This window comes from Bacillus rossius, chromosome 5 (assembly GCF_032445375.1).
Source record: "Bacillus rossius redtenbacheri isolate Brsri chromosome 5, Brsri_v3, whole genome shotgun sequence".
Taxonomy (NCBI): Eukaryota; Metazoa; Arthropoda; class Insecta; order Phasmatodea; family Bacillidae; genus Bacillus; species Bacillus rossius.
In genome coordinates, this window is record NC_086333.1 from 81322568 (window position 1) to 81334988 (window position 12421).

Genomic DNA, 12421 nt, shown 5'->3' on the forward strand with positions numbered 1-12421 from the left:
AAATTGTTTCGATAAACATTTGAAAATTGAAATTCGTTGTTGATTCTTGAGCGTTGCGCTCGGCAGTCGGGAGAGGTGTTTGTGCAAGAGTTTAATAAATATAGTTAGAAGATGGGATTGAATTTGCATTTACAGGAATGAAAAACGTTTTACGCATATAACTTATTTTGAATAGATATTTTTTTTTGTGTGGTGGATGAAGCGACGTATAATGGATCCAACTGAATGCACAGACTTGAAACGGAAAGGCGCACGTAGGTTATGTTACATTTTTTTTTTTTTTCAAAGTTTGACTTTTAATTTTATGGGTTTTTCAGTTATAAATCTACTCGGCTTTGACAAACAAGTTGTAAATATTGTACTTTAAGAATCAGTTCTATTAATCTACGGTTAAAGCTATGTAACTACGAATCAGCTGCCTTGCATGAATTTGTCAATTCATAGTTATGTAATCACTGATTATTTGGTATATTTAGGCCAGTTCTACAATGAAATGGAAACGAACCCGTATTCCACTGAACGGAGTTGCTACAATAGCACACCTTCGGTCACTAACCCGTACGTATTAGCATAATAACCAGGGAGGGGAAAAAACACGTTCAGTGGATGGTTAGTAAGAGTAGGAGAGTGCTGGGGCTGCTTGGCAGGACCCTACAGGGGGGCAGGGATGAGGGTAAGGTAGAAAGTATACTCCGGGGACGCACCACAACGCCGACAGCTAGAAAACTGCTGTGCACCACAACGCCGAAATACACTAACGCCGAAAAATGTCATTGTAGGACTGCCACAAAGGTTAGCTTAGACTAGTTTAGGTTAGGTTAGACTAGGTTAGGTTAGACTAAGTTAGGTTATATTACGCTAGGTTAGGTTAGGTAAGGTTAGGTTTGATTGTGGTATTTCGGCATTAAGGTACATTTAAGAAACATACACAAATTCATTCAGTTGTTATTTCAGCGTTGTGGTACACAGAAGTTTTTCTGTCGGCGTTGTGATCAGTTTTGACATTCAGTGTTATGGTATTTCGGCGTTGTGGTAACGACCCGTATACTCCACTTAGGTCAGGCCAAGTGTGATGTGGGATATCTGCCTAATGACAGAGGAAACGAAGCTGGAGAAGGTGCAGCTAGAGCAGCGAGGTGGGTGATGGGTATGTGGAGGAGAAGAGAAGGGCAAGAGGGGGAAATACATAATCGGTCTCGGATGATTAAAGGAGTTGTGGAGGGAAGTATCACAGGGTAGAAAGAGGAGGTGGTTAAGTTTGGTCAACCTATCTAAGGTGATGAAGGAAGGGACAGCTGGGAACTAGGGTGCACAGAGGTGGGAATAGAGGACGGATAGATCGTGGGTAGAAGCTCCAGTGGGAATTGAGGCAAACTGAAGGAGGCACGTCTGCCTTGTGAGGATAGAGGGAGAGGAATGGGCTAGTCAAAGGAATCCCCTGGAGTTGAGAGATGCAGGAGACCTGAGTGGAAGAATAAATGGGAGAGAAGAGTGAGAAAGGGGAGGACTCCTTGCCACCGGTTGAAAGCCCAATTAAAAGTGAAATCAATCATTATGCCCAGCTCTTCCATTAATTTTGCTCTGTGTGACCAATAGAACCAGATTTTGGCTGCAGTGTGAAAAATTGTTTCAAGCACAAGAATATATTGAGTTCTATCATTAAGTACTTTGTGGTAGATAAACAATCAACTTAAGAATTTCACAAGCACAATTCATTATTATACATTACAGCAAAATAACATACTACTACAATCATGCACAATTATTTGCATTTACGCTACATTAAAATAGCAGTGTTAAGTAGCGTTCATTTTTGTTTAACTCTCTGTCAATATATGTTGTAAATGCTGTGTTCAATTTACAGTTGATCAAAAGCTTTGAATTTATTTCTCTGCAGTCATGTAAGATTTAATAGGGTTTTGTGTCACTCGGCTGTGCACAAAGTTTTTAAGCGATTTGACCTCTAATATTATATAGGACCCAGTACTCAAATATTTATTAATGCCGGCAGTTGGGATCAACACTGAGTGTAATGTATTAGCATGATTATGGCCACCTAGGACCTTTTTCATCTGAGAATTTAAATGAGTCTCTAACTATGTATGTACTAGTTATTATTTATTTTATTTATATGTTTACACATTGTTTTCTAAAATTATAACTATGTAGTTTATATCACAGCACTGTTTATGAAGGATAAAAGAATTCTTTCCACAATTACTGGGAAATTCCTGCATACCAATTAATTTTATTTAGGAAATACTGTTTATTATTACACTTCCACTTCTCACTCTCATCAGCTAAACATCCAAATTAAACAAAAAGTGTTGCCAAGTTTATGTCCAGTGTAGTTGGTTAACAAGTAAGTTCTTGTTTTGTGTTGTAGATGTTGTTATCACAGTAACTATCCATGTCTAAATGTTTGCTTTAATTATAGCGAGCCTTTAGAAATTCTTATATTTTATAAATTACATCTCTTAAAATCCTGAAACAAACTATTCTAACAAATTGAGATGGTAACAGTACGTTGGAGCAATGCAGCATTCAATAAATTATTCATTTAAACTTAATAATGTTTCTTAACAGTCAGGGAAATTTCTGCTTCAGCACTGGGACATCTAGAGGAACTAAGGACCCGGTAAAAAATAATTTTGTCCCCCCCCCCCCCTCCCCTCCCGTCCATCCCCAATCCTCTCTAAATTTTAATGTACTACTTTTCAAACCACACAATTTAAAAAAAAATCTTAAGACTAAATGGTACTTTGGCTATATCTATATGTATTTAAATGTGATTTGTGCGTATTGCACACATAACTTGTAAGGTTCCCAATAAATTAAATTCTATTAGCAATAGACTTGTAATTTTCATTCTGTCGGGGTAAACCCAAGCATTAAAAGCAAATTCTTGGTACCTGGTACCTGGGTCCAGGGGTTTGCCCCTTCTGCGCCTCCCTCTTGAGACCCTGCTAAAGCAGAAATCCTTCACTTTTCCATGTTTTTGCCTACAATCAGCATATAATTTATTTTCTTTCTCAGATCCTAATTTCTCCTATTGCCATTTTTTTTTTTCATTCAAATTCTTTTCCTGTTTAGGATTAGGTATGCTGTGGCAATGTTCATGTTGAATTGCTGTATTACGTGATGTATCCTGTTGTGATTACTAAGGAATGGTTAGCTGAGCCGAATGCGTCGGCGGTAAGCCTTGCTGTTTGTCGCAGTGGCGCTGGTGGAGACGAGCGCGGAGCCGCGGGGCGTGTCCCTGGTGAGCCCGTGGCGAGCGACGAGGCCCGACCCCAGCGACCTGGTAGCCCTCGCCACCGAGATACAGAAGGTAGACGCTCGCTCATCGGCCGACTGCCTGGACTAGTCCGGCCAGCAGGGTGTAGCATGACAAGTTATCTCAATTAGTTTTGTTAGAATATATTCTGTACCACACATCCAAGTTTATCCTTTGATCCTGATCATGATTATATATTTATTAATCCAGTGGCACATGATGCTTGTGTTTTCATTTATTATGTCAAAGATCCTATACATAATGAAAAAAACTTGTAATATAACAATGAGTTTTGATTGTAAATTATATACAAAAGAAAAAAAAATTCAACAAAACCTGATGTATGTTTGTATTTTGATATTTTAATTCGAACCTTTGGACTTATTAAATAGAAACAGCAGGTATCATGTACCACAGTAGTCTTGATTCCTGACTTGAAATTTACGTATTATTTAAAATTATTTTTGAGAATTCAATTGATACAGAAAATTCTCAACTAGTATTTTGTTCAGATTAATTAGTGTTTGGGTTGTTTGTGGAATTTTAAATTGAAACATTTATTTAAAGTTAATTTGAAAGACAAATATATTTTCAATATTATGCACAGAAATTTTTTTGTTGACTAATTTAAATAAATTGAACTTTTTTTTGTGGTTAAAATAGTTTTCAATATTTTTTTTTTTTTTTTTAATGAATGCCAGAAACACTCTAGTTTGTACACTTTTCTGTTTGCTGTCATAATAGTCATGTGGTTCAAGTGATGTTCTTACAATTAATGCTATTTACAAAATTTTACATGATCACTTTATGAAATTATATTGTCAAAGGCCTGTTGTGACTGCCTATAAATTCACTTAAAAACATGATGTGTACCAGTAAAAGATAATACAGTAATTTTTCCATTTAATGGATGTAAAAAAAAAGGTAACTGCGGCATACTTGTTAGAGTTGTTTAGTTTTCCAAATTTTATTGAGCAGTGTGTAACGTTGCAAGAACCCTGCCCTCCTAGCTAAATAATTTTCTTTTAAACTATTTTCATGAATGTAAACATTTCTTAAAAAGCATTTCTAATGATATTTTACCGTTGCTATGTATTTTAGGATTGATATTTCACTTGCTGTATGCTTGAAGAAGGTACATTGTATTCTAACAGACGTTTTATGTAATTATTCACAGATGAGTCGTTGTACTAGATTTTTGCAGGTTTTGGCCTACTTTTGCAGGATATTTCTAATTAAGATTAATGTTGTCAAGTAATTTGTAAAGTGATTGCTGTACCGACATTTTAGCTGCGGTTCTCGGTGACTGTTGAAATGCTGAGAACCGTGGGAACCTGAGAACCGGTACCGACCCATCCCTAGTACCTTCTCTGTGTTGGGAACGCTGTCCACGTCATCGGGACACAGATGGGGACGGTCTTGGAGGAGAGTTGGCGCGTGCCCGCAGGCGGACGGCCTGGTGAAGGCGACGGCGTGCAGCAAGCTGCAGGTGATCGCGCAGCAGATGCGCTTCCTGCAGGAGCAGGCGCGGCGCGTGCTGGCCGAGGCCCAGCGCAGCGCGGCCGTGCACCACGCGGCGTGCAACTTCCGCAAGATCCCGGGCCACGTGTACCACCTGTACCGCCGGCCGTCGGGCCAGCAGTACCTGTCCGTGCTCTCCCCGCAGGTCGGTTACGCACATGCACCATTCAATTAAATATTCACAGAATGGAAAAAAAGACTACACACAAATAAAAATTATATACTGTACATGCTTTTGAATCTTATACATATTGAGTACTTGTCCATATCACTAAAAACATTTATCTTTTATGAATATTAGTGAGTTTAATTGCATTATTAATTTAAATTATATCTTAATTATTCTACTTTAATAAATTAAGTTTGGACATGTGTTTATATTAATATGCTGAGTATTTATTTAAATTTGATTTAATTTTGTGTTTGACCAACCATTTTTATAACACTCCAGTCCTTTTTTTTTTTTTATTTGTATTAATTATTTGCATTTACAATTAAAGCTAGTTCATTATCGTGTCAAGTATATTTTATAAAGTGTGTATAAGTACAAGTATCCATTTCTTTTTATCTCTTTAGTGGGTGGGAGGGGGGGGGATATTTGTGGGACTGCAAAAAAATTATTATAAATAAAACAAAAATAAAATGGGTTTATAGCGTCTCATTGTTAGTTTGCAGTACAGAGTTAAGTGGCACACACTGTTGCTAGTGTGATACTATTCTGAGACATTGATTTTTTGTATTCCATCGTAAATTATACAATGGTTTGTTTAATGTGATAACTTTTAAAAAATCTTTTTAAGAAAAAAATGTCTATTGACAGTATCATTACATAGTTTTAGTCATTTTGAAAACACTACAGTCAAACCTCATTATTACAAACCTGAAGGGACCATAATTTTAGCACTTTGTAATAACGAGGGTTTGTATTAACCAAACTATTGGGATATCATGACAAAAAAATTGATTGAACTTTAAATGCCTATATTTACAATTATAAAGAAAATTATATACTCTTTTGGTAGTATAAGCTGGCTTCACTACATGCATAACAATATGTAAACACTGAAGAAAACAAACACAATGCAACACTTACAGAATAAATCATAATACAAACTTCAATAAACTTGCATTCATGACACATTTTCTATTCAAACATTTGGTTTAAAAAAAGCATCAATTCTGGTTTGCACTATTTTTTTATTATAGGCATTGTTTACCACATTTAACTTTGGTCGTATCTACTGCTGCCGACTCCCTACACTTAGTTTTGCCAACAAGATTGTTGCGATCCTTAAACCGTTGTAGCCAACCATTGCTGAACTTGAAGTCTGAAATTCCTAACCTCAATGCTAGGTAATCTGCCTTCTTCTGAATCATAGGTCCAGAAATTGGCAAGTTTGCTGCACACATTTCTTCAAACCACTGCAACAAGGTAGCTTCCATTCTTGATGTTTTGGGCCTCGCATTCTTTTTCTTGTTTATAATCTGCACGAACTCGCAAAAGCCGATTCAATCTTTTCACGATTTTTTTAGTATTGTCGACAACGATTGCGGGATGTTAAATTCTCTCGCAATTTCAGTTTTCGTTCTCTCTCCATTGTCTACTTCTTCGATAATTTTAACTTTAACTTGCTAATGTAAGGTCGTTGCGTTTACGTTACACAGTCATATTACAAAACAACTCACACTCAAAATTGAGGTTAAGACACACGTGCGTGAACAATGGAAAATATCAGAACGTTTTTCCATAGGTTGTTTAAACTTCTATGTATTTACACTTCCGACAACTAATATTAATAAGGTATGGAGTACTTTCCTTTTCGTTTTCCGTTTACAACATGGCATCTTTTTTAGTTTAGTTACTAACATCGCCACTAGAGTTAAACGTTTCATCTTGTTTTTCGACCATTTTGCGCTGTAGAATACATACATCTATCTTTGGAGAAACGTTTGTTTACATGACTGTTATGAAGACGTTATTTACTTTAGACTTCGGCGGTGAAATTCGTATTAACCGTTTACTTATACTAGTTAACAGCTACTTGAGGGATCAAAACAACATCGTAATTCATATTAACCGTATTTTGTAGAGATGGGTCGAGTCTTGGTTTATCGAGTCGAGCCGAGCCGAGTTGGGTCAGATTGACTCGACTCGAAAACCGAGTCACATATTTTATCAAGTTCGAGACTCGAAACACGTACCAGCATCGTGACATTATAGCACTTTATTAAAGGTTGTCTTGACGTTTTCGCCAAGTCATTAATACAGCAAGAAATGATAATGACCTTTAAACAAAACAAATCCCGTGCAAACCTAACCTTGCCCGCTACCGTGCTACGGCGCTATAATAGGTACAAGTGCAACCAAACCTAGGCCTACCACTACCTTCATTTATGAACGTGACGTCGTAACGTGATTTTGTCAATAGTGGCGACCGTTTATAGGACAAAATTAGGTATGTCACATGACCATTTTATATAAAAAAAAATGCTTGGAAAACAGCGTGCACTGTTTTCATTTTGTTTTTCATCCTGTGTTTACTTCAAATACGGTACCGCGTTTGTTTACAAAATACGTCAATGGATTTTCACTGAAGAAAAATTTGTTGCAAAACGCACATATATTAATAATCATCACGTTTATCGTGCCCCGTTTATAATAACTCGTATAAACAAGAGATTTCCGTAACCTAAAAATAAAAACATAAAATAATTATATTGTAATGTTTAGTCAATAACACCAAACCGTGATGCGTGAAAATGGCTGCGTGTTAGGCCAGCCAGACTTGCATTTTGGAACTAAATTTAGCTGTGCTCCGCTACGCAGCGCTGCGTTACAATAACGTTTAGGATAAAATACTTTCTTTTTGTTTGAATAAAATATAATAATAACAACGCTCATGCATTTTATTTGGCAATCAGTTACTGATCGCCAAATCAAATGGATGAAATATTTATTTAAAAACATATTGATATTCTTGTAGTTGTAACAAGTTCCGGGCGAATAATCTTGCCGCGGAAAGTGTATTTACATTGAGAAAAAAAAATTGTGACAATGTGACAAGGCCTATATCCATTGAGCTGTTTGTTCATGTGGGGATCTGCCGGTGGATCGGAAAAAAAAAAGTTACGTACCTCGGGAAGCCTTCTTTCCACAGACGAAAGAGCCAAACTCCCGATCGTACATCTTCGTTTTTTTTTTTGTTAATTGTAAATAAATATGGCGGTGTTGATAAAAGGAAATACCATAAACAAGGCAACTGTATTTATTTGTACGCCGCCATATTTTTCGTTTGCAGTGCATCCGTGAATGTTTATTATGGACAACTCATGATAACTATGGTAAATTAGGTTAGGTTAGCTACATTATAAATACTTTAAAACATTGTGGACGGTTGATATGGTTAGGATAGCTACATTAAAGATACTGTGAAATCATGTTGAAATAAAGCTTAGTATTTAAATAACATAATGATTTGAATTAATCATTTAAAATATTTAAATAACATAATGATTTGCTAATTAATCATTTAAAATATTTAAATATGCAAATGCATCTTGGATACACAATTTTTATATCAATGGGTGTTGTAATATTTTATTTATCATATTCGACGCAAAAAATTATAAAATTATTAAACTCGAACTGACTCGACCTCTTCAAAAATTTTGTGACTCGAACTCGACTCGACTCGAAATATGAATTGCTAAACTCGGCTCGACTCGACTCGAAGCCAAAAAACCTCAACTCGTCCATCTCTAGTATTTTGTATTAAAAGTACTGAATAACATAGGAAAGCATACTTTATTTTATGGGACTGTGAAAGTACTTCGCATAAACGGGAATTTCGTACTAAGCGGATTCGTATTAATGAGGTTTGACTGTATTGCAATAATAAAAACCAATAATTTTGCACGAGAAACTATTTGTAGCAGCTATTAATATTGAATTTTCAGGCATTCCATTAAATTGTGTGCTATGCTTGAACAGAATCAATAGTTTAATACTAATTTGTAAAAAAAATCATTTCTTGACATGTGAATTTGAAACCAGGACAACTTCTTGGTTCTATATCCTTAGAAGTAAAAATTATATTATACTTTTGATGTAAAACAACACAAAGTGGCATTATTTCCCAAATTATCCCCTATTGGCAGTGTCTGCCGCTTCTTTTGTCATGTTCATTATTGCTAGTCTTGTTATTTACTGAATGTTACTCTTTTGGTATGTGTCTTTGTGTTGTGCCTACTGCAAAAAAAAATATGCAAAAAATATGCAACTGTTGGTAGGCATGTTACAAATTTAAGTAAATAAGTTTTTGCGTAGCATTAGTTCCTGGGGCCAGGTGGTTGAGGGTGCATCCCGGACTTTTTACTTGTGAGAAATATGATTGGTTTTCTCTAGGGATGGGTCGGTTCTGTAATTTTTTCGATTCGGTTCCGGTTCCTGTCTCATTGGTTGTAAGGATAATCAATCTTTAAAAAAATACTGTCTCATTGGTAGTATTTTATACAATGTTCGCATATAGCAAACTTCTCATCTGCATCAAGAACAAAATGTTCCCACACAGACGACATTACTGCAACGAAACAAATTCCTCATGCACAAAGCTAAAAATATTACTTCCTTTATTAATTTACGTGCCAATAACACAAATTATTTATCGCTTAAACCACGACAGTAGCCAAAACAAAACGTCGAAGTTCTGGCTGTGTACCAACCTCCCGGTATTATTGGTCGCATGTGTTGAAAAATTACGGTAAAATAAGTATCGTGTTAACTGTTTACTTCAATTTTCACATACATTTAAAACCACATGGTTTAATTCTGGAATGGTAAAATAACGTTTCCATGGCAAGTTGTTCACTAAAACATGGCAGCGCAGCCGCGGCATATTACCGTAAATAAATGAAAATAACAATATGACCAAGACGTAAATTTCGGAAAATTTTCCAATTTTCTGTATTGTGCTACATTTACATACAGAATAAAGTTATCCCGGAATCTAAATATAATATAGAACATAATGATGGCTGTGATTGCAAACTTTCTTAAGCACATTGAGACACGCCTGAAGTATGTACGTACGGTAACGTCTGTTTTAGATATGCGGAATGTTTTATTTATACGATTATGCGTAATGGAAAACATCAATAAATAAATCATTGTAACATCTTAATAATAATTACCGTATATACTCGTGTATAGCGCGCCCTTTTTTCCCCTCAAGTAAAGGAAAAAAATAAGGATGCGCGCTATACACGGAAAAAAAAAAGTGAGTAGATGAGGCGGGGAGGAGTGGAAGTCGTTAACTGCCGGTTGACGGGTGACGTTTCTGGCCAGCCCCCACACATACGCACAAGCAACAAGGCCTCTCTTTCACACACACACACACACACACACACACGTGCGCGCGCAAGCTCGCAGGTCTCTTGTTTATTTTTAGACCTCCCCCTCTACAGCTAGTAAAATAAAAAGAGAGAGAGAGAGAATGTTGACACCAGTCCCCCCTCCCACTTCCTTCGCTTCGTCGCAGCTGCTACCGGTGAGTCATCTAATCCTCCGTGTCACATTCCTGCCTGCCTCCCTTCCTCCCGCCCACGTACCAGTTGTGACGATACAGCGCTTCATTATCTTCCGTCTACACAGCAGAGTTTAAGTATTTTCCTGACGCATCACCACACATCAATTTAAATTATCATTTGTTTCATACGTAATTACTTAACAGGTACCACAAAATGTTAGTACAATTTATTTACGGGAAAAAAAAAATTTTTCTTTGGAATTTGTTGCAAAAATCGTGGTGCGCGCTATACACGAGGGCGCGCTATACACGAGGGCGCGCTATACACGATTAAATACGGTATGCCGAATGGTTGTGCTTTAAATATGAAGTGTAGTGGAAATACTGAAAATGAACCTTAACCCCGTAACTTTAAAGAACCGGTCTTTTCAGTACCTGAAAACGGTTCCGGTCCGGGAACCTAAGAACCGACCCGACCCATCCCTAGTTTTCTCCAGCTACTTCCCCTCCATCCTTCCTGATATTCCTTCCATCGGTGCCCCTCGCCACCCGTGCCGTGTGCTGGTTGGTTCCTCAGGACTGGGCGAGCCAGGGCGGGCCGCCGCATGAGTTCGTGGGCGCGTACCGCCTGGAGCAGGACCAGTCGTGGACCCCGGAGGAGGAGATGGACGCTCGCGAGGCGGAGATCGCCGCGCTCGACAGGGTAGTGTCGTCCAGCAAGGCGGGGGGCATGCTGCAGTTGCTGGACCACCGCGCTGGCGACACGGCGATGGACAGCTCCTAGCCGTGCCCTAGCCTCGAGTGATGCACCGAACTATAAGAGTCTGCTGGTCAGAAAACTGTTAATATTTTAATTGCAGGTTCGAGGTAACCACACTAAGCTTTAAAGCAGCATTTGTTTTTGGGGGGTTTAATTAGTGCTGCGTCTGTTCCACTTTCCCTTGCTCTTGGTTCTCACAGTTCTTAGCACGCTTGTTAATAATCTCCCTTGCTTGAGTAAACACTCCGAAGCCTGCAAAATTCTTGATCTACGAGATGCAGTTATGAAAGATGTACATTGATGGCACCATTGTTTGGTTATGATTACATTTGAGAAAAATTCCGACCGTACTGCACTGTAGGATTTTGAAACGTCAATTTCACCTTCTCTCGTCATGGGACTGCCAGCACTATCGACCGTCTGATCTCACTAGAGAATGTGTTTGTCACAGTGCAACAAAGCCAGTGTGCGCTCATGCACACTGATGAGACAGCCAGTGGGATGGATGGAAAGATACTTGTCTGCCACTGGCATTTTGGCTGGGAACGTAGTTGCGCGAGGGAAATAACCATATTGAAGAATGGTAGTGTAGATTATAAGGAACCAATAACAGTGATATCACAGCTTCTGCTCTCACATTTCTGTACATACTGTATTTATCAGTGTTTATGTAGGACATTTTATGTCCATCAGTTAATAAATATATGCCACAGGGAAACTTTTTTTTTTCATTTTGGGAAAATGACCGTATATACTCGTGTATAGCGCGCCCTTTTTTCCCCTCAAGTAAAGGAAAAAAATAAGGATGCGCGCTATACACGGAAAAAAAAATTTTGGGGTGGGGGGGAGGCGGGGAGGAGTGGAAGTCGTTAACTGCCGGGTGACGGGTGACGTTTCTGGCCAGCCCCCACACATCCGCACAAGCAACAAGGCCTCTGTTTCACACACACACACACACACACACACACACACACACACACGCGCGCGCGCGCAAGCTCGCACATCATGGTCTCTTGTTTATTTTTAGACCTCCCCCCTTTTCAGATAGCCAGCTCAGAAGTAGTAAAAAGAGAGAATGTTGTCACCAGTTCCCCCCCCCCCCCCACCCCCCCGGCCGGCTTCTTCGCTTCCTCCATTCCTCACCGGTGAGTCATCAAGTTCTCCGCGCCAGCTTAGCAACGTAGCGCGGCACGCCTCCCTCCCTTCCTTCCTTCCACGTACCAGTTGTGACGATATAGCGCTTCATTATCTTCCGTTTAGACAGCAGAGTTTATGTATTTTCCTGACGCATCACCACACATCAATTTAAATAATCAGGTACCACAAAATGTTAGTAAA

The 12421-nt window shown here is 38.3% G+C and overlaps 1 protein-coding gene across 2 annotated transcripts; it reads left to right on the plus strand.

Moving 5' to 3' along the window:
* On the plus strand, positions 1–11801 carry LOC134532116 (uncharacterized protein C1orf50 homolog). Of its 2 annotated transcripts, none has more exons than XM_063368436.1 (4): positions 1–254; positions 3219–3331; positions 4725–4943; positions 10901–11801. In XM_063368436.1, the coding sequence occupies exons 1-4, from the start codon at positions 197–199 to the stop codon at positions 11105–11107; spliced, it is 597 nt and encodes a 198-aa protein (XP_063224506.1). In that variant the 5' UTR covers positions 1–196; the 3' UTR covers positions 11108–11801. The 2 variants fall into 2 exon arrangements, with proteins under 2 accessions (XP_063224506.1, XP_063224505.1); XM_063368435.1 differs by lacking the exon at positions 1–254 and adding an exon at positions 463–558.
* Positions 11802–12421: the final 620 nt, after the last annotated feature.